Below are 22,952 nucleotides of genomic sequence, written 5' to 3' on the forward strand. Positions count from 1 at the left end.
CGTGGCTGAGTTGCTGCTTTTCCTAAAAGCTCCACTTTCCAAAAATACCATTTACAGTTGACTGTCTAATATCTAGGGAAATGTCAGGTAGTGACTTACTCCAAAGATAGGATCCTATTACAGTACCATGCCTGAATTCACTGAGCTCTTTAGAATGACTAATTTTTCACAAATGTTTGGACATGCAGGCTGCATGGCTAGGAGCTTGATTTAATACATCTGTGTGCAAAAGGGGGAAATTAATAAGAAAATACCCTATATTAATGAAAGTACACACCTCTTAATAATTGAAATCAAAATAACTATGAGGTGTGTCCTAATACGTTCATCCATATAGTGTATTTTTCTCATTAATTTTCTCCTTTGGCAGTTCAAAAAGTGCCACTGAGATTAAGAGATAGCTCAGACAGATAGCTCTTTCTTGGAATATTAGACCTCCATGGACTGGAATTTATGGCAATTATCAAGACTATGGTCTTTATGACAAGGCTTGTGCTCACAACTTAAGACAAGCATTATGGAATCTTTATTTTTAACCGCCAACACATTAATGAGGTGGTGGGCTTCATTCTTGTCATATGTGAGAAGGAAGACAAGTCTGTTGGGAAGAGGGGTCCAGACATGTCAGAATCCTCGAGGGAAATCAGACACATATACAGTACATGCACATGGATGCACAAATACACTCATGCAAAGGCAGAGGTCTGTGCACAGAGCTGGAGTTGACATTTTAACTGACAAAGCTCAAAATCAGTCATTGATAGGATAATCTGTAATAATTACTGTCACTGAGAAACTTTGAAGCCTATCGCCCTGCTAAATTTACAGATTTTTACAAAAAAATGAGTGGTGGCTGCCTGTACAAAACACGCCACAAGGGTAAAATTGCTGTTGGTGGTTGTCAGGGCATTGCTATGCAGATTCTAAGTGTTTTTTAGCACTTTAACATGGATCTAGTGTTTTCTGTGTTAACTGTATATTGAAAGTGAAAGTGAAAGTGAAGTGACATACTGCCAAGTATGGTGACCCATACTCGGAATTCGTGCTCTGCATTTAACCCATCCATCGTGCACACACACAGCAGTGAACACACACACACCGTGAACACACACCCGGAGCAGTGGGCAGCCATTTATGCTGCGGCGCCCGGGGAGCAGTTGGGGGTTCGGTGCCTTGCTCAAGGGCACCTCAGTCGTGGTATTGAGGGTGGAGAGAGCGCTGTACATTCACTCCCCCCACCTACAATCCCTGCCGGCCTGAGACTCGAACCCGCAACCTTTGGATTACGAGTCCGACTCTCTAACCATTAGGCCACAACTTCCCACGACTCTCTAACCATTAGGCCACGACTTCCCACGACTCTCTAACCATTTAGGCCACGACTTCCCACGATATTAACTGTACATTATATTGGCATCATCTACCGCTCATTTAAAATGAATCTTTAATAACACTACTTTAATTATTACTAAAATGGTAATTAACATTGATAAATATAAACCTCAGCGGGTAATCTTTAATATAATCTGCAATATTGGCAAAATCGAAATCCATTATTCATACTGTACATTATAATGTTGTGATGCTTAAATCCAGTGCTGCTTTAGTATTTCATTTTGATTTTATTTAGACAAAATACTATAGAATTTTAATATTAACATAACCATAAAATAATGTACAATAATTAGTGTACGCTAATTTCCTCCGTTTATACATTAACTGTACATTAACTTTGCATCATCTAATGCTCATTTAAAATTAGTCTTTAATAACAATAGTACTTTAATAGAGTAGCTACTAAATATGTAATAGTATTACTATTTGTAATGCTAACAAATTAACCTGCATTAGTGTTTTAGTTTTAATTTATGTAGACAAAACAGTATAGAATTTCAGTATCAACCTTTTATACGTTATTGGCTATAAAATCATTTAAAAAATCATTGTGCATGCTCATTATAGTTATCAAACAGAATTTTTAAATCATACATCCTTTCACAAACAAATTATTACGCTAATTTTTACAGTTTGTTGTTATGAAATGTCTGTAGAGACTTATAAAGCATGCGTTTAATTTGATAGAGGAATACAACAATAAGCAATGCTCATTTCAGCAGTAGATGACCAGGCTTTGAATGCCCTCATAACAATTAATGTTATTGCAGACAGCAGGCTGGTGCATGTGTGTGGGCTTGGTTTTGTGAAGCGCAAGCCATCTCTCTCTGGCACACACGCACATAATGTGAGGGATTAAGTGTTTTGAGCCCAGCCATTGTGTTGTTGCCCATGGGCGGCACTCTGCATAGATTTATTAGATGATGCCTGGGTGTTTGAATCCATGTGTTCATGAGCGTGTTGTTATTGTGTGTGAATATATGTGTGAAAACCTCTTTAGATATTATATTCATTTCAAGTACAGCTGCTTTAAGTGTGTTGTCAGCAATGTTGGTATGTGGGCGTTTTTTTTTCTGACAAATTTTTATGAGACAAAACTGAAACATGAGTGCCGATTTGAAAGCTAATGGCCCCACTGATGGATGTTTATGGAAGCATCCATTTTGGCTTTATTGTGTTAGGACGCTGTACTGGCAGCAGGACGGGCCATAAAACACTGAAACACATTACAGACCTCCGGGCCAACAGCACCATGGGATACCAAGGATATAAATACTGCATAGAAAGAAAGAGCCTTATTTAAGAGCATATCTGTGGTTAAGACGGTTTATATATATGCTGTATACAGTCCTGCGTGTGCAGCTACTTTCTTTAGGGCCATTATACAGAATCTGTTGAAAAACATTAGACATATAAATTGGTAGAATGGAAAAAATGCAGAAAAGCTATTTTTAAAAGTTGAAAGGTTTTAACTAGCATTCAATTTTAAGAACAGGTGTCAATAAGGTCAAGTGTGAAAAATGTCTGACTAGTGAATGCTTACAAACAAAAAGTAATGGAAAAGCAGCACAGTGAAATACAAAAACGCATTCTGTGTGAACGGACCCTTTTTAATTTTGTAGAATGCAAGCTGCAAGGTAGTGGAATAAAAAATAAACAATAATGAATAAATAATACATTTTTTGAATGAATTGGTTGAGTGAATAATCCAATGACTCGTAAAGACAGTAATTTGTCGCCAACTACTAAGTTACCTGCAGAAAGACCCATTGAAAATCTCTGATACCAGACAGTCTGGAACTAGCAAACTACAAAATTGAAGTTACATTAATAAAATAAAAATAACTAAATAATTGTTTTCTTTCAGCAATCTACTTTGTGGATTCTGTCATCAAGCATCACTTAGCCTATTAAAAAAAATCAGTCAGTTGCCCAACAATTTCTACTTAACAACCAGTCAAGGAATTATCATGAACCAAAATAATGAAAATATATATTTTAAGCCCAAAATCAGGCTAGTTACACTAGTTGAGATAGCTGTATATAATTGTTTTATAATAAATCCTGCTTTCACATGAGGTTTCATAATGTGTTTGTCTCTAGTTGCTGTCTGTCATAGTCAGAACAGATCCTTGTGTCTCGTCTCAGAGGGAAACATACTTATCTCAGTTCAGCAAAAACATATGACCGGCAAGCTGCTGTGAGAGATAAGTGAGGGTACAGTTTGACCTGCTCTCTCTCTCACACACACACACACACACACACACAGTCAGGAGACATGCTGCAAGCCAGAAACGAACAAATGCCACGTGTTTACCTTGATCTTAATTTTATATGAAAACTCAAGACCTTTTGCTAGGCTATTATTTGAATATCATAGTCTTGTTGGACCACTGGTCAACAAATCCTCTAAACAGAGCAGGTTTTGTTTACAGGCACAGAGGTGTAGCTTTAATCTATCTGTGGTGAGTGCTCTCCTGTGACCTTTCACCTGTATGACATGTATTTTCTCACCTGCATGTTTTTTAGAGGCAAAAAACATGTATTCTCCACAACAAAACTATCACTTTCCCAAAAACCTGTTTGTAACTACACACTGTATAGCATATACACTGTCTGTAAGTGTACACAGTAGTCTCCTGATTCATCATTTGCAGTCTAAGGTTGTGCAAAGTGAACCCACAATGGCTGCTCCAATCACTATTCAAAGGAGAGTCAAAGATGTGCAAAAAAAAAAAAAAAGGTCTCCACTCGCTGCTAATAAATTTCACAAATAATTACAAAGAAACGGCAAATAACAAACTAATTAAGATGTAATTATGAAGTAGAACAGTAACTTCACTGTAAAGTTACTGTTCACTTTACAGTGAAGTTACTGTTTCCAGGCGGAACGTTAAAGAAGGCGACACACACGTCTCCCAGAAATCCTGTATAATCTAACCAATCCTACAACGACTTCGAAACTCCTGAAGTGTTTCCAGATAAGTGTGCCGTATGCATCAGCCGTTTAGCCAACGGTCCATGGGCATTACGTCTGAGGCTAGGGGTTTGGTGCCTTGCTCAAGGGTCTCACCTCAGTCGTGGTATTGAAGGTGAGAGAGAGCGCTGGACATTCACTCCCCCCCACCCACAATCCCTGCCGGACCTGAGACTCGAACCCGCAACCTTCGGGTTACAAGTCCAACTCTCTAACCATTAGGCCACAACTTTAAAGGGATAGTTCACCTCAAAATAAACTTTTGTTTTTTGTTGACCAATATTGTTCAGACCCCACTGACTTAAAATATCTTCTTTTTGTGTTCCACAGGTTTTAAAATGATATGAGAGTGAGTAAATTACGACAGAATTTTCATTTCTGGGTGAGCCTGAAAAACTTTTATCATGTCATCACATTTTTGCTCATACGATGATCATACAATGAGTCAACAATACCAGAATCCACTAAATTTCATTGCACGGACAAAAAGACATTCTTTAAAGTATATATATTTTTTATAATTCCATAAGAAAGTCAGAAGTTTTTAGTGCTGAAGGAATACGCTAACTTACCTTAAAACTCTATTTTGCTTTGGTCTGGTTTTTCTTCCTGTGAAACATTGCACTTTTCACTCTTTCCCTGCGCCCTGGGTTTTCTCTCTTTAGTCCCCATTCCCATCCCATCTTCCATCCCTAAAACTCAGGCGTTTGCCATCAGTCCTCCACTTTCTACAAGCAGGAACCATCTTCCCCCTCTTCAGAGATCAATCTCAAGCCATTACACCAGGCTAAAGCTTGACACTCCTTACAAACGCTCAATCAAAACTGAATCAGGCAGCCAATGATTTAGTCAATACAAGCTCAAATCAATTCTTGTAAATACAGTAACTGAAAACTAATATGAATGGAAAGATCAACTATGCAATATTTTGCCTTTTCATATCCATCAACATACCCTCGATCCCCCTCTCCTGTTCCTATCCATTCAACCCTGCATGGGTCTATCAGATTGCAAAGGGGTCGGTCACATTTTAATTAAAAATCCTATAGAAGGGTCCTATGTAATCCCTCCCCAGTTAAGAAGCTTGAAGGGTGAGTACAAAGGACTCAAACATAAATCTTTGCTTTATTCTGTCCTAAGGCTGTAATCAAATCCATCCAGTGAATGAACTTGTCAAGCAGGCTCATGCTCTTCAAACAAATCTCAGATTTCCTCCAAACACTGTTTTCACTAAACACACATCCATGCAACATCCTGATCCCAGATCACGGAGGTTATGTTTATGCATAAGAATAACGTTTGTTGATGAGTATAGGGTTGGTCCTACTGTCACGACAACCTGTTGCCATGCACCAGTGGTCCTTGTTTTAATGAGAGATGACAAAAATGTGTCCCACTCCCTGCAGAGTATAATTGTGTTGCAAATGCACTCCAATCATTGACACAAGAATATGTATTTTTATATAAAAACAGCCTATTTTTCAACACCTACCAAAATCAGCCTCATAGTACGTAAAGGGGTTATTTTCTGTGATTGATAGTGGGTTTCAGAGACGTCTTTAATAAGCAGTAAGACGCTGGCTGATGAGTCATCACAGCAGATGGTTGCTTTTGAGCAAGCAGATGGCCTGCTACATGTGGTCAATTGATCCACAGATCTCAATTATATCAGCCACATACCTTCATCCTCTCAAAGGTACTGTATATGGATGTCAGGTGCATTACATAATCTGGCCCTGCTTGAAGAGACAGCATGAAATGTGGGTGTTTGGTTTAAAGATATAATATAAATAGATAATTGATTGAATTGCCCAAGCAGATGTCTGCTCATGAGCTAAGGCAGACTTTGAGGAGTTGTTAGTATTAACAGCCACCGGTTAATTGGATTCAGAAACCTGTCGTACAAAGAGATTATATTGCACAGCAGCTACTGATAATTAAGGTCTCTTGTGATCAGGGGATTGATGGTCTCAGCAATTAACACGCTCTATATTCCTCTGAGATTTCAGGTGAAACACTTAAAACAAAGCTATAACTTAGCATATAAGATATAGCCTGTAGGATTTGCCTCTAAATTGTTTGCGTTATATAATATGATGCAACTAAAGAATACACCGTATACAAAACAGATTCACCGTTTTCAAAGAGCAGGATGTAAAATGGTTGAGAATATTCTATTTATATTTCACATAAAAGTTTTTTTCTCAGTGGCCATCAGCGTCACACATCTATGGCAATCCATTTTTATAATTTAATGCTTTATTATTATGTTACTACACTGTAAAAAAAAAAAAAATAAGGCAACCAGCTTCATCAGATTTTTGAGTTTTCTCAACTTGTTATACAACAAAAAGTTGAGACTCTCCTACAAAAATAAGTTGAGAGAACTCAAAAATCTGCTGAAGCTGGTTGCCTTAAAATTTTAAGTTGGCTCAACTTTTTTTTTTTTTTTACAGTGTACTAGTGATTTTTTTTTTAAAATCCAACAGTGACTAGTATATATATATATTTTTTACTTAACTGGCAGCTATTTATTAGAAACATAATTATTTCAGTAGTAACTAATATCTATTCCAATTTTTCTAGAAGTAATTAAATACGCATGAGTACATACTGTATTTATTAGAGACTACGGTGTATTTCTATTGTTACTACTAATATTTTTATTTTAAAAATATATATTTTACTCACATGTGACACAAATCAGATATTGTTGCACACATGCAAACACAAAATTCTGCACGAGATCGATAGATTCTAGTTGCTTTATTATTGTTTACCAGTAACATGCAAGTACTAGTCACATATGAAACGGATACTTCTAAGTGTTCAAATGGCTTGCCATAGGCACCTGTTCTCCGGCTCTGTCGCCTTGTGTTATGTAAAAGCATCGCATCATCACTGCCATAATCTCGCCGACTACATCAATCCTGTGGCGATGTGTGATTTTAGCTTGACGAAGAGCAAGACACATCTTCTTATGCCATAACGTGCACTTGCTTTGATTACTTCAATATTACCATTCGACTTCAGTAATCTATACTATATGTTATAGATGTTTGAGGAACAGACCAGGCACTCGTTGCGGTTGAATCCTGGAGCATTTCTAACGCTTGCACAAATAATTTCACTTGAATTTATTCAAACAGATACTGTATGTGAAGTATAAACTTACCTCTCCAGCAAATATGATCCCAAAATACACAGCCTCCACCCGCACTCCTCCCTGCGATATAATCCTCCCTCTTAATTCCACAAAAATAAATATGACTTTATAGAATGGAGCGGGCAAACCAAACTCGGCTCGTGTCCTGTATTCACTCGGACTGGTTGCCAAATACCAGCCACAAATATTTATCTGTCGTGACTCCGCATGTCCTGTGACAGATAGCGAGAACGTGCTCGCTGCAGTTGACCGCTGGTTCAATCCATTCGCCGAACCGAGGGGTTCTCCGAAAACATGACACTGCACATTTACACTACACCGGGATTAAACCACTACAAAAGAAAACCACGTAGGTTGCCTTTCAGTATATGTTTATCACGTTTATGCTATATTAATTAACATTTATGAAACGTTTTCAGTCACATACACAAGTTGTAATAGTTGCTACGCAGCTTATCTATAACAGATGTTGCATCCATCAGAATACTTCATATTATTCTGTTCTTTTAACTTTATTTTTTATATAAAATGAGTGTGTTTTATGTGGATAATTCTTTTAGGCCTATATCACACCACCAGGTCTAGTATCAGCAGAACTCTTTCTCTCGTGGTTTCCAGGAGATGACTTCAATGGCAGTGGATGATGGTGTTGGGGTGGGTGAGTCTGGTATTCAGCAGAGGCACATGCTCCAGCAGCTGTGCCCGGGCCCTAGGAACCTCTGCCAGGACTGTAAGGGCATGGAGGGCATTGGCACACACCGCTGTATTCTCACTCACCACCAGCTGCAGCAGAGGAACGATGGCACCTGCGTTCAGAGCCTCGGTCTTACCTGGAAACAGACAGACAATGATATAGAGGTATTCAATATAGAGGTAGTCAAAGTGGGATCCAGGACCCCCAAAGGGCCACAAAGAAAGTGCTAAGGGGTGAGAGGAAAAGTTCAGAGAAAAAAAGAGTATTTAAATAATACTTAATTATATAACACGTAATAATAATTGATAACTGATAAGAAATAAAAAAAATCATCAAATAAAAACTACAGATTCTGATATAATGTTGCCTTTTGTAAAGGCTCTTTTAAAACACCTAAGAAACACTTCAATGTCTGATGATGGCCTTGTTGCTGGTTAAAATTTTACAAAAAATTTTACAAAATAAATAAATACAAATTAATTCAAATTATTAATAAAAACAATAATAGTATCTAATGAAACTAAAATAACACTGTTGTAGAGTGATTTCCTAATTTTTACATTTTTTGAGCTTAACTTCCTTTGTTCAGGATGAGCACCTAAGTTTCAATTTCTGCTTTTAATTTTTGTCGTTATACTTGATTATTGGAGGTGACCATCATATTTGTAGGTTCATGGCATCAAAAAGTCTGAAAACCCCTGATCTAATGTATGTGCATATAACTAACATCAACCCCATCTAGAGGTTTTAAAGGGTTAGTTCACCCCAACTCTCATCATTTATTCACCATCAGGATGTATGACTTTCTTTCTTCTTCAGAACAGAAAAGACAATATTTTGAAGAATGTGGGCAACAATTGGTAACGAAAACATCTACATTTATGTTTCACAAATAAAAAAAAGTCACACAGGTTTGGAGTGACATGAGAGCGAATAAATGATGATTAAATTATCATTTTTGGGTAAACTATCCCTTTTCAGCATCTATTATAGTGCTGTATGTAAACATTATTGTATTTATTTATTTTATAAGCACTGGAGCAGGTTTTAACGGCTCTGTTATCTCCTGGTTTCACAGACAAGGTTTAAGCCTAGTCCTAGACTAAAATGTAAATCTGAGCTGTTTCAAATGAAAGAAACTTGCACTGACTGATCTTAAAATATATCAGTGCCTTTGTTTTGTCTTAAGATGCACACCAGTAATGCATCTTTATAAAAATTACTTAAATGTCCTAATTGAACTATGACCTAATCCTGGCTTAGTCTAAACCCTGTCTATGAAACCGGGCCTATATAATCAATCAGCTAGTTGAACTCGGTGAAACGGTAAAGGTGGGGTCACGTTAGCGAAATTTGTGGGAGAAAAGGTCCACTGGGAGAAAAAATTCACTTTAATTCCAAGCAGCTTTCTGCTGGTCACTGCTACAAATATGTTTGAAACTTGAATCTTTCGCCCGACTTGAATTCACCTTACAATACCAAATGTGACTCGTAGAGCTAAATTTCATTTACATGAAACCAAAGCATAAATCTTTTGTAACTTGCAAGTCTAATTGTTTGTTTTGAGCATATTAAGATTCAACAATAAATTAAAACTTAATTGATAAATTCTATATTTTGGCAATAAGAAAGTACAGCTTTTTTCCTGTTCTTTATGGGAAAGGACTGAGTGACCGATGACACAGTCTTTTGAATTGAATGTCTTGATTTTTAATATGAGAGACCCTACAGTTGACCTTTATTCAGTCCTACAGTATGATAGAGAAACAGTGTGAACATGCATTACATGGGGACTTCAGCAGACAGCTTTTTGGTTCTTACTTGGGATTTGTGTTTTCAACATATTCGTTATACAAATATACTTTTCTTTTTTCTGTAAAGATTAATCTAATTAACAATTTCAGGTATACATAAGAGAATATTTACAGAAAGCGAGAGAGAAAACACATACAGTAAATATAAACATGGAATCCGAGACTTCATGCAGAGCCCAGTTGATTTGCAGTTTGTTTTTTTGTATTTGAGAAACTTCCCTGTTGTGGTATGAAAAAGCACCTGCTGATATTATGGCACTGTTTTCCTGGTTACAAAACAGACAAAGAATCTGTGTGGTAGGAGAAAGACCTGTTGAACGGTCCATGATATCAGTGACTTTGGTGCAAAGTATTAAATGTAGTCAAGTTAAAGGGAACTTTTATTCCATGGAGAAGTGCTGATGTTCTGTCCATAATCCACATTCCTATTCCAGTCCTTCTGATATAAACTGTACATTATTTCTTAATGTCTTTTTTTTTTTTAAAAAGCCTCCTGTTTGACTGTATACAGGCCCGCAGATGGCTACCGCCACCTGAACAGTGACGCAGATGCATTGAATCAGCTACAGATCAGTAGTCACACAAACAAAGGAAAGGAAACAAACAATAGCCAAAAGTCCTCCGAGCTGCAGGATGTAAAACAATCAGGTTAACACTAAGGCCTGTACTAAAAAATGAACTGAGATGCAGGTGCATAATCAAACAGCAGATGACGTGTAGGCTTCTTTGATCATTAAAGACCACGTCCAATGGTTTGATGAATGCAATTTTTTATAACAAAGTTGGGGCAAAACATATCAAATAGTTTGTCTTTTTATAAATTAGCCTAGTATACATTGCAGCCTTGGAAAACCATGATTTGCTACTCACTATTGCTTGTTAGAGGCAAGTGGTACTGAAGGTTCGTTAACTTTTAATAGCATACTAGCGTGAAGATGGTCTCAAAAGCTAATAAATATGGTCTAAAATCCACAAAACGCCATTTCTTAATTTAAGGGGTCTTTAAAATCCAGATGAGGCCTGGAAAAAGAGTAACGAGACATGAACTATGGATTCAATTGCAGCATGAGAGTTGGTCTGAGATCCGTCCAAGATGTGGGTTTGTAACACTCAGTTTGGACAAGACCGAACCATGATCTGAATCAAAACCTGGCATGTCAGTTAAAATCCAGTCACATTTACTGTTATGAAATTTTGCCCGCGAAATCCAATAATTTCAATAGGAATCTCCAAGATTGGGAATTTTCTGTAATGGCAATTTGTTACAATCAACAGAAAGCTGCTTGGTTTGAAAGTGACTTGTGTGAGCAGTGTTTCGTGCATTGCATGCATTGGAGAACAGACCTTTTTGATGCTGAAATTTGGCTAATTTGGGGTTCCTCATTTCCACGAGGAAGGTGACAATGAAACTGTTGATAAAACTAATACACAATACAACAGAAAATGGGTGAAATTGAAAGGAGTGAGTTACAAAAAAAAAACTGACCTTTTATTTATAAATCAAGATATTTTACAATAAAATCAAGAATGTATTGGTGTAATAGCAGTGCTAAACAACATTCCAAGTGCAAAAAGCTCCGATCTTGAAAAGCTGTGCAACCAAAAACCCATGGAAGTATTCAAATGTGGTTGAATTAGCTCTGCTTTATCCTTTCAGTCTGCCTAGACTCAAGAAAAAAAACGAAAGTCTTAAGATGGTGTTATGCAATGAGATTTATCTTTAATTCTGAGCAGATGTCAGACTGCCGCTGCTTTTTGCTGGATGGCAGAAGGCTGGTTCGAGTATGGCACTGCAATGATTGGGACATTTTGCACCTGTATTTCAACTAATACATTACCATCAGTAGGGTACACCACCCCAAAACACCACAAAGTTAATGCTGGCAAACTAACTCGCAACTGTGAAAATCCTAATCTGTTATCATGAGACGATATAATAATAATAAAAAAAAAAATGAACAACCAGAACCATAATCATTCCAATCTGTTATTAGAAAGCCTTTTTCTCAAGGAGGTCCAAAATGGTCTGGATCCTCTGGACGGCCTCTTTGCGAGCCTGTCGAACGACGTCCTGCCCATTGGTCTCCACCGAGTCCAACTCCAGCAGCTCTTTTGTCAAAAGTTCCTCCAGGCACCGGTAGCTTTTGCCCGTCTTTTTCCCAACAAACTCATCTACATCCTCTTGGAGGAGCAGAACTCTGGCCAGAACCTGCTGAACTCGAGCCAGGCTGGGATTATCGCTTAATGGGACTGGAGTGGACGACCCTTGGCGGGAAGACATTGGAGGTTGTTCATTCTGGGCTGGTTTGGGCTCGGGTCCTCCACATCCGGAGGGAGCCTTGTTGTAGATTTGAGGTGGAGCACTGAACTGGGCGGCTTTGGGCGGAGGTGGAGTTGGGTTTGGAGTGCTGGCTCGTGGTTTGGAGCCTGGAGGCTGGTTTCGAGGGTGCATATGAGGCTGACTGTGATATGGTGGATCCTAAGAGAGAGATATTCATTTAGATAATAAAAAAGCTCTAAATATTATACCAATTCTAGTTTTGCATGTGTTAAATCCAAAGTATACTTGGTTTTTACACGTAAGCTGAAGTAAATGTATAGTGCATTTGACAATTTTCATTACGCGCAAACTATAGGCCTACGCGTGTAACCCGATTTTTCTAGCTGTGCATACTCTATATGCTATTGATGAGAGAAACAAAGCTTTTCAAAGCTCTGAATCGACTGATTCGTAAAATTATTTACTGCTTTAAAGAACTTGAAACATTTTTGTACAAATCTTTTACATACCAATTACAAATATTTTCATGAAAGTGTAATGTATTAAATGTAATCTGCAAATAATTAAATACAATTGGGGCCCCATCCACACAGAGACACGTTTAGCTGTATATGTAAAAATTGTGTATCGTATCGGCGTTTTGTCCAGACTGATCGAGCGTTTTGGGAGCGTGAAACCGCAATTTTTTTTAAAACCGAGTCCCAGAGTGGATAAATCTAAAAACGACACCTATGCGTTTTGTGTGTACAGCCAATCCGTATATTTTGTGAAACGACGATGTCATTACCCCACATCTCGACCCAAGACCAATGTTTTTTGGGATTTTTCGATAACGATAATTAGATGATATCTTGCCAAGTGTGTTATTGTGCTGATATCTGACTACTGTGGACAGCTGCAGTTTTTGATATTCTTCATATTCTGTGTGGTCAGTTCACATCAGTGATAGAAATTAATCTTTTCATATAAGTTTAAATTCATTTTTATCTTTTATAAGCAATTTTACCTTTAAAAAATATATATTTTTCCTAAAAGTGTGCATCTTTTGAATCAAATTAATCAGTCAATTAGAATAATAAGACATTTAGGCTGTTATCAAACAAATGAAACCAGTATCAACAAAATTAATCTTTGCAGAAGTTGCATCTGAAGTGGCATTTAGATGTATTTACACACTGTTTAATGCAGCTCAGAGGGGCATGGAGTGCTTTAACCTGCAGTTACAAATGCGTAATGTTTTGATATTTTAAAACATAAAACATTGAATACTGATATTTGAAATTATTTTTAAAATGAAAAGATACTTTTAATTTCACATTCAAATCGCCAGTAAGTGGCAGCAAGTCACTGTTAACAAGTGAGTCATTGCAACTGAACCAAATCATTTAAATGATTGATTCATTCAGGAACGAAACAACATCGTCATGTTGCTCAGAGACGCAAAACAGTGCTGTAGCTGTTTGGAATTATTTTTTGTTGGCGAAATGGAGCAAAAACAGGCAATATGGTGTCTAAAACGTAAGTCTCTAAATATTAAATTAGTTTATTGAATTGTTGTATAAAATCAATATCACATTTGTAATCGTGCTTATTTTTGAAGAAAAAAAAAATAGCACTCTTCATGTGATTTTAAGCATATGAAATGATGTTCTGTGTGGTTTTTGCAAAATACTGATTGCACATTGTTAAAACAACAATTACGATATTATTGCAGACGATATATATTGCACACCCCTACTGAACTGGCCTGAATACTACATTGTTTTGTGTCGCAGATATTTCTTGAGATGAGGAGAAAAAAAAAAAAAAAAGATTGGATAGGGAAGGCTCTGGTTTCATGTGGATGTGGCCTAAATATGAAGGTTCTGTAAAATTGTTGATTTATTCATTTGTAGTTTTTTTTTAGTGTGTTATTAAGCGGAGCTTGGCAAAGTCAATCAGAAAAAAAATCCTTTTTGCATTACACGTGCATAAATATTAAAATTCATTCATTAAAAATGTATAAAACTGACCCGAATACACTTGTTCATGGGTTCATCAAATCAACTGCATCTGGCGGCAAATCCTCTGATTTTTGATACCAAGGTTCAAGTATGATGTAACAAAGCCTCATTAAATGTGCAGAATGACATCACTCATGACTACTGGAGAGAAATAATACAGACACTGAACAAAGATGAAACTTTCTAGAGCACATGTGTTGAGTGCCTGTGTTTGCGCATGCTATCAAATGAAGTATACTTTAAAAGGCGATCAAATGTCAAAACTGAAGTAGGCTATACTTTGGGCTTTATAATTAGATAATTAAATTGGATTTTTTTCAACAACTGAAGTATGAGATTAAGATTCTATTGATTTTGATGAACTTTGATTCCTTGCAAGAACCGGACAAACACAGAACCTTTACTTGCACTTTAAAAGTTCAATATCTGGCGGGCTGATGCAATAATTTGTCTTCATAAAATGTAATATAAATGTTTTACATTATTTTGGCCTCGGTGTTGTACGCTTTCTCTGAAATACATGGGTGACACACAACGTGTATTAATCCTTCAGAATTCAAATACACTGTCATGTACACTAGGACAGATAGATCAAGACGGCAACACTTCAGCTTGATTATAAAACATTTCAATCTAAAATTGAAACCTGAAATGATAATTTCTATGACCTACCTATATCAAAAATCATCACTCATTATAAATCATCAGTCATTATTTACATGGAGAAGTCCCGTAGGTTGAAAAATTAAGTCTTCCCTCAAAATCAGGTCTCCATTAGGACCCTAATTTATCACATTGGCTTAAATTACTTTTAGTGGTTACTCTCTTTAGTGCCTGATTCCAGTTCCTAGCAAACAAAGGGAAGATTTTCTCCAAAGGTCAGAAGATGATGCTCTGTTTTATTTGTACTTATTTGTATTTTGCCAATCAACTTAAAGAAAAAGCATTCAAACTTAACTTTTATACCACTTACACAATGAACATTATTACAAGCTTGTAAAATATCACAAATACCTTGTGCTCATATGGAGGTGGTGCGGGTCCTTGCCACGGTGGAGGGTGAGGTGGTCGTACATGGTTATAGTGGCCATGGGGTGTCTGAGTATTGGACGGCCATTGCTGTTGGGGCGGTATGTGCCCGTACCCTCCAGAGTGGGACCAGGCCTCGTGCTGGGGTCTCGAGAGCATGGGCTGCTGGTTGGGGTAGTGAGCATTTGGAGGGCATCCTTCTCCATAGTGTGGGTACGATCCTGCTGGGTAGCCAGGGGCCTGACAGGAGAAAAGGAGGAAGTGATAAAAAAGAAGAAGAATCCTGTGGAAGTTATTAAGTCTCTTAAAATATCAGATAATATGACAATATTGTTTCAGATGCCGTGATGTCGTGAAAATATCATGTGGTGCAACTCCCAAAAACTTTTGTTAAAAATATAGCTTAACTAAAAAACTATATTTAAATGATAAAATACTGATCACAATGTGGATACCCTATTGTACACACACACACATTGAATTAGCTTTTATTTTTATATTTTCATTTTACTAATTTTGTTGTGCTTTCATTTTTATTACTTTTTGAATATTCCTATTTATCTTTCATTTATTTCTATTTTAGTTTCCATTTCCAAGAGTTTTTCCATTTCATTTTGATATTTTATTTAATTTTAACTTTATTTTAATTATGAAAAATATTTTAGTTAACAATAGCAAAGCTGTTACACATGTATTCAAAGTTTAAGAAAAATATGTTACTACTTTTTACTTGATTGTTACACCACGTAACAGTTATCATTAAATTGATTTATTTATTTATTTTAGTTTTTTAGAAGCACATGAAACCAATATGAATACAAAGAATACATTACTAGATAGATTTTTCCTTTACTTTACTATGGACACTCTTATTTGCCATAGAACCAAAAATTTTACATTCATGTATTAAGTTTACATGTAACTGAATTTACCCCTTGGCAGTGAGGTACAGGGTAGGGGGGAGGAGCCGAACCCCCCGCATTTTGCTCAGGGCAGGTCTGGCTGTGATACTGAGGTTGTCTTGAAGGAACTTGGCCACTGCAGTAGAAGGGGTTGGAGGGATGTAGCATACTCGTGGAGTACTGTCCTGGATTATACACCCCATTGGGATAGGCTGACATTGCCTGAAAAGGGCACAGCAGAGTGAAGCGGGGCAAGTCTGCTGTGTATTTGACTGACAGAGGGCGTTACAAGCCTGAAATGTCGACAGTACCTGGGGATTGTATGACGCCTGTCCATTGACCTCTGTTCCAGGGGGGTACGTGCTGCCGTAAGGTCCCGCCGTGTGCGACTGGGGATACCAATAATTTGAGTAGCCGGGATACTGAGATTCCTGAAAGAAAAATTTATTCATGCAGAGATGGTTACAGTCTATAAATATAGATACACAACTATCTATCTATATAGATAGATAGATACAGTGAGGGAAAAAATGATTTGATCCCCTGCTGATTTTGTACGTTTGCCCACTGAAAAAGAAATGATCAGTCTATAATTTTAATGGTAGGTTTATTTGAACAGTGAGAGACAGAATAACAACAACAAAAAAAACACATTTCAAAAAAGTTATAAATTGATTTGCAATTGAAGGAGTCAAATAAGTATTTGACCCCTTCGTAAAACATGACTTGGTGCTTGGTGGCAAAACCCTTGTTGGCAATCACAGAGGTCAGACGTTTCTTGTAGTTGGCCACCAGGTTTGCACACATCTCAGGAGGGATTTTGTCCCACTCCTCTTTGCTGATCTTCTACAAGTCATTAAGGTTTCGAGGCTGACGTTTGGCAACTCGAACCTTCAGCTCCCTCCACAGATTTTCTATGGGATTAAGGTCTGAAGACTGGCTAGGCCACTCCAGGACCTTAATGTGCTGCTTCTTGAGCCACTCCTTTGTTGTCTTGGCCGTGTGTTTTGGGTCATTGTCATGCTGGAATAGCCATCCACGACACATTTTCAATGCCCTGACCCTGATGGTACATGGCCCCGTCCATCGTCCCTTTGATGTGGTGCAGTTGTGCTGTCCCCTTAGCAGAAAAACCCCCGAAAGCATAATGCCTCCACCTCCATATTTGACGGTGGGGATGGTGTTCTTGGGTTCATAGGCAGAATTCCTCCTCCTCCAAACACGGCGAGTTGAGTTGATGCCAAAGAGCTGGATTTTGGTCTCATCTGACCACAACACTTTCACCCAGTTCTCCTCTGAATCATTGGCAAACTTCAGAAGGGCCTGTACATGTGCTTTCTTGAGCAGGGGGACCTTGCGGGCACTGCAGGATTTCAGTCCTTCACGGCGTAGTGTGTTACCAATTGTTTTCTTGGTGACTATGGTCCCAGCTGCCTTGAGATCATTGACAAGATCCTCCCGTGTAGTTCTGGGCTGATTCCTCACCGTTCTCATGATCATTGAAACCCCACGAGGTGAGATCTTTCATGGAGCCCCAGTCCGAAGGAGATTGACAGTTAGTTTGTGTTTCTTCCATTTGCAAATAAATCGCACCAACTGCGGTCACCTTCTCACCAAGCTGCTTAACGATGGTCTTGTAGCCCATTCCATCCTTGTGTAGGTCTACAATCTTGTCCCTGAGATCCTTGAACAGCTCTTTGGTCTTTGGTCAAACGTACAAAATCAGCAGGGAATCAAATTTTTCCCTCACTGTAGATAGATAGATAGATATTGATTTTTTTTTTTTATCTGATAAATATGTTCAGAGGTATTAGTTATATTTTGATCCAATTTATTTATTTCCCTTGAAATGTGTGTTTTGCCTGTCAACACCTGTATATGTTGTGTTATATATAGTTATGGTGTGACTTAGGGATTTTAGGGATAGTAAGAGCAATAATGTCATAATCTTAATAAAATATACTACAATAAAATAATATAGCCTAAACATGGTCACTCATTCCATTTAAAACCATGTTCCCAAATCATAACACAATACTGCATGTTGATAATATATTAGACTCGCATCAAATTTAAGTAAATGGTTTATTACCTACATAAATATTATATTACCTGTTTATCAAGTGTCACAACTGTTTTCCTTCTTGTTGTCAGATATTTATTAAAATATTAATAATATCAGGTAATTCCAAGGATATTATTCCATATTTCTTGTGCAATCACAACCATGTTAACTCCCTCATCCAAATTTTTAGAAATGATAGGGGATTTTTTTTAGATACATTGCCTCATAAGTAGGCCCTAGAAGTAACTATGGCAACACTAAAAAACAAATGGCTACATTTAACACGTGTGATATGAATTTTTCTGACAGAAAATAGAATTGAAAATCATTTCAAAGCCATGCTGCAAGGTAAATTCATTCATTATCTTCAGATTGGTCTGAATGCATATAAAACACACATTTTATCCTTTGTCTTAATGAGTGAGTGCTAACTGTTCATGCTCGGGCTCAAGTGGAAGTTATTCAGACTTACTGAGAACACAGTCGAGGTTTATCGACCCTGTGTCCTTTTTAAGGCATTTAAACCCAGGTTACTTCAGGTGGGACACAAGCTGTAAATAAAATCCGTGTGAGTCAATGACACGTTGCTTTGTTTGAGAAACAGTTATACTTGCGCTAGTAAACAATACTGTCCATGCAAACCCGAGCGTGCTAGACAGAAAGCATGTGGTTTTGCCTGATGGTTTAGTAACAAACCCCGCGGGCCATACTGTGTTGAGTCAGTCCCGTACAGCTCTTGTTTTGTCGTGAGACAACGCGTTATTAATGCCCTTAGTGCTAATGTTTCCTCGCAGCCTCTATCAGTATCATATGACAAAAGCCTCACCATGCCGTTGGTCCAGTTATTGTTGTCTGAGTTGTAGCTGGAAGGCCAGGATGACTTGGGATCAGACTGCATCTGCTGGTGCATGATCCAAGCAGCCTCACCTCCGCCTCTGTCGCTGCCAACTGAGTCGAAAGCCATTCGAGTCTAAACCACGAACTCTTTCCGTCCTAAGTTCACTTCTGCCTGTCACAGCTTGGTTTGGAATGAAAGAGGTCTTCTTAAAACCGGCCTTTAATGGTCTGCCGCCACGATTCACAAAATGCTGTAGCTACAGTGCGTCAACTGAATATATTTCCCATTTTGTCTGGTATCCACACACTGCTGAGACACGGCGCTGTCATTCAGCTCAACTCGCCAGCCGACGCCACTTGACTGACAGCTTAACCGACCAATAGGAGACGAGCACTGCGGTGACGCCACTCTCATATGACAAGTTCATTGCTGCGAATCGGTTCTTTTCGAGAGATTCGTTTCAGTGATTCTTTTACATTAAAACGTAATCGTCATGCACGTAATTAATTTAATAATCGATAATACAGTTTTGATTTTAAATTCGCGTGCCACTGTTGGTTGTGTTCATATAAAACATAAACAATGTATACCGTTAATATAATTTTAGTTGTTTCACTGTAAGAAAAATCTGTATAAAAACGGATATACAATTATGAGTACAATTTGTGTGAAGTTTACGGACATTTCCTGCAACACAAAACAGTGCAAGGCATTATTCAAAATACAGCGTTACATGCTGTATTTTTACGAACTTTTCCTAGAGAGTAAAATCCACTGAAAAAAGTTGTGAACGATTCAGTGAACCAGTTCAACCGGTTCATTGAAAAGATCCGACTCAAATGAACGAATCGTTCGCTTTCTATAATCTAACCACTGATTATCAGTGAATCTAACTAAAACACAGAGAAATGACGCCATTTAGCCGTCAGCCGGTATAGGATAGTTTAAAAATAATTTAAAGTTAAGCTTGGGACAGTTGGAACAAGCAAGCGAGAGTTTAAAGGGTTAAAATGAACCGGAAGCACTTTCACAGTGTTATACATCCTGTGGAAGTAAGGATACATATTTGAAATGGTCCATGGCTTGATACTTCACGTTTAAAAAAAAAAATCTCCCAAATGTCAGCGAAATGAATTACATGCCAGGGACTGCGAGCCTCATCGAGGACATTGATAGTAAGTTAACTGCAATAGAATTAAAAGTATTTGAGTGAATTCACCCGCTGAGACACAGATGTCCGCCTAGCATCTTTCAGCATTTATAAAAGTCACGTTGGTGGTAACGTTACATGTTTAAGATAAAAATAGAAATCCTATCCTGTTGCCTTTTGCTCCGCAAGATGAACTAGTTCGCATGAATAATAATCGCCTCATTGCAGATGTTCGTATGATCATACATAATTAATTCATGGGAAAATATTCAAGTTCAACAGTATTCATGTGACTGACGATGCTTTGATTTCCTCCCTTGTTAGAGAAACACCTTGTTCTGCTTCGCGATGGAAGAACATTGATTGGGATCCTTAGAAGCATAGATCAGTTTGGTATGTATAGAAACCTGACGTTGTTCATTTGCAAGGAAATATTTTCATTTTAATGCAAGACATTCCACTGTTTGGTGTTGGGATGAAGGTCTCAATAAATAAAATATAATTCGATGTGTAATAATAATGTGATGTAATTTACTAACTCTCATGTCAGTCCATACCTGTATGCAAAACAGTGAAAAAACAAATATATATATATTTAGCCTGTACAGTAAAAGTCAATGGGGTCCAATGATGTCTGGACCCCAACGTTCTTCAAAATATCCTCTGTGTTTCACGAAAAGAAAGTCGTACACATTTGTAACCTACATGAGGGAGAGTAAATGTCGTTTTTGGGTGAATTAAGCCCTTTTAGACCATTAATAATGTGCATAGGAAATTGACAATATTCAGTATGTTTCAACAGTGAACTTGTTACATTCATTTTGTTTTTCCACAGCTAATTTAGTTTTGCATCAAACTGTTGAACGTATCCACGTTGGTAAGAAATTTGGTGACATACCTCGTGGGATATTTGTTGTCAGAGGAGAAAATGTGGTCTTGCTTGGAGAAGTAGTAAGTACATGTTAATTCTGCCCTTGGAAGGATTTGAGGACTTTGTGTATGATGAAGCAACATTTCATGAAGGTAACCAATCTTAAATCTTGCCACTACTCACTTAAATATAACCTTGTGCTATTTTTTTCCCTCCAGGATCTGGATAAAGAGTGTGATCAGATCCTCCAGAGAGTTTCCATTGAGGAAATCCTGGAGGAACAGCGGACAGAACAGCAAGCCAAGCAAGAATCAGAGAGACTGAAGCTACAGGCGGTGAAAGAGCGAGGCTTGTCGATCCCTAAAGCAGACACGTTAGATGATTTCTGAAACAACTTTTAGTTCTTTTTGGATGATTTTATTTGTTTTATTGGATGGTTTTGTTTGATTTGAGACAACACTCTGCCCTGAAATCATTCTGTCCGATGATAGAGGAGTGAGTCTCACAAGATTGTGACTTCTAGATTTTGTTTCACTAGTTGCTGTAGAGTCATGTTTTGAGAATCGCCCACCATATTGGTTTCTGCTATGGCAGATGCCATAGTGAAATTAAGGATGGAACACCAAACTGAAGCACTTGGCCTGTTGGCTTTTAGTTTAAACAACAATAATGGTATACAAGAAAAGAAGTTTATTTCAGTGTTCGCTATGTTATGGATATGACGCTATGGTTAAGTTGGTATATTATGTAAAACACATGAAACAACACTGAAAATATTTTTGTTCAATTAAACCTATTTTATACCAATTAAAATCTACTTTTTATTAATTGTTTCACTTGCCTCTGAGAAACCACATCTAATCTTGATTCATTTGATGATTAATCTTCTAAAGTGTTTTTAGAAGCCAATCAATAAGGTTTTAAAATATTAGAGTGCATTAACATTAGATGACAACATTATTAAAAAAGATGTTATAATTACTATTTTGTAATCTTCTGTTAGACGCCAGCTAAAATGGCACAGCAGTGTTTTCACATACTTAGAAGAGGGCCATTGGTACAGTGAATATATTGCACTAAATTGCAGATTTATTACAGTGAGTAATAATTTTGCCTACACAAAATTTGGTATGTGTAACCGTTTTCACTTAGAAATTGCTTGTAAAATATATATTTTCAACTTGTTTGTCATCATGTTTGTAGTGTAGATCAGACAGTTTCTTGAAAATGTGTAAAATGTAAAGCATTGTTGTTAAAGGATAAATTCCCTATATTTCACTTTATTGGATTTAAAGGAGTCCATTATTAGTGGTAGTAGCTAAAGTTTCAGAGAAAACTCGGGAGTGGATTTCTGTCCACTATTCCAGTCCGGATTTCAGTATTTCATGCGCTGACATAAAGTTGATGCATTGGTTTTGGAACTATTTTCGCTGACAAATACTCAAAAATATACTAACTAACCGGTCAAATTTTTACCTGAAACTTTAATTTTTTATTGAATCTATTTATAAAAGCGATACCGCAAATCGCATTTGTGTTTGTCTGAATATCATCATTGATTAACTTGGCATGCTGTGCCGAACCACGGCTGTGTTAAAAGGCGTAGTTTATATACTTATCCTGTTTATGGTTTCTGCATATGTCTTTTGGACTGCGCTCAAATGGATCTGTCCTAATCAAAGTTGCTCAATTAGCCCTAAATACCATGTAAATGCAATGTTGAGTAAAATTAGCCACTGTTTAAATCAAAAAAAGGGTGTAATTCTT

At 37.4% G+C, this 22,952-nt stretch overlaps 3 protein-coding genes across 6 annotated transcripts in view; 1 reads left to right on the forward strand and 2 right to left on the reverse strand.

Moving 5' to 3' along the window:
* Window positions 1–7,802, reverse strand: part of LOC306849854 (dematin-like) — a 28,630-nt gene extending 20,828 nt beyond the window's left edge. For 3 of the 4 annotated variants that reach the window (XM_079385214.1, XM_079385213.1, XM_079385211.1), the window contains exon 1: window positions 7,548–7,802. The gene's annotated coding sequence lies outside the window, so the exon portion shown is untranslated. The remainder of the gene's footprint in view (window positions 1–7,547) is intronic. The other variant, XM_079385212.1, reaches the window with a different exon arrangement.
* Window positions 7,803–9,923: 2,121 nt separating this feature from the next.
* LOC306849853 (BAG family molecular chaperone regulator 4-like) lies at window positions 9,924–19,527 on the reverse strand. The gene is made up of 5 exons (XM_079385210.1): window positions 19,153–19,527; window positions 16,573–16,692; window positions 16,292–16,483; window positions 15,345–15,599; window positions 9,924–12,525 (listed from the first exon to the last, which is right to left on the reverse strand). The coding sequence occupies exons 1-5, from the start codon at window positions 19,288–19,290 to the stop codon at window positions 12,037–12,039; spliced, it is 1,194 nt and encodes a 397-aa protein (XP_079241336.1). The 5' UTR covers window positions 19,291–19,527; the 3' UTR covers window positions 9,924–12,036.
* A 478-nt stretch (window positions 19,528–20,005) lies between these two features.
* Window positions 20,006–22,932, forward strand: LOC306849856 (U6 snRNA-associated Sm-like protein LSm1). Its single transcript, XM_079385217.1, has 4 exons — window positions 20,006–20,339; window positions 20,639–20,707; window positions 21,150–21,265; window positions 21,404–22,932. The coding sequence occupies exons 1-4, from the start codon at window positions 20,294–20,296 to the stop codon at window positions 21,572–21,574; spliced, it is 402 nt and encodes a 133-aa protein (XP_079241343.1). The 5' UTR covers window positions 20,006–20,293; the 3' UTR covers window positions 21,575–22,932.
* The last annotated feature ends 20 nt before the right edge of the window (window positions 22,933–22,952 follow it).

The sequence above is a fragment of the Barbus barbus genome, assembly GCF_936440315.1.
Source record: "Barbus barbus genome assembly, chromosome: 29".
Taxonomy (NCBI): domain Eukaryota; kingdom Metazoa; phylum Chordata; class Actinopteri; order Cypriniformes; family Cyprinidae; genus Barbus; species Barbus barbus.

What these genes read in the sequence shown, in the direction of transcription:
- LOC306849853 (XM_079385210.1), bottom strand. Translation starts at nt 19,290, where the DNA reads ATGGCTTTCGACTCAGTTGGCAGCGACAGAGGCGGAGGTGAGGCTGCT. An exon ending in AGGCGTCATACAATCCCCAG is followed by an intron (nt 16,484 to 16,572) that starts GTACTGTCGACA and finishes TGCCCTTTTCAG; the next exon opens with GCAATGTCAGCCTATCCCAA. An exon ending in CTGTACCTCACTGCCAAGGG is followed by an intron (nt 15,600 to 16,291) that starts GTAAATTCAGTT and finishes TTCTCCTGTCAG; the next exon opens with GCCCCTGGCTACCCAGCAGG.
- LOC306849856 (XM_079385217.1), top strand. Translation starts at nt 20,294, where the DNA reads ATGAATTACATGCCAGGGACTGCGAGCCTCATCGAGGACATTGATA. An exon ending in TAGAAGCATAGATCAGTTTG is followed by an intron (nt 20,708 to 21,149) that starts GTATGTATAGAA and finishes GTTTTTCCACAG; the next exon opens with CTAATTTAGTTTTGCATCAA. An exon ending in TGGTCTTGCTTGGAGAAGTA is followed by an intron (nt 21,266 to 21,403) that starts GTAAGTACATGT and finishes TTTTCCCTCCAG; the next exon opens with GATCTGGATAAAGAGTGTGA.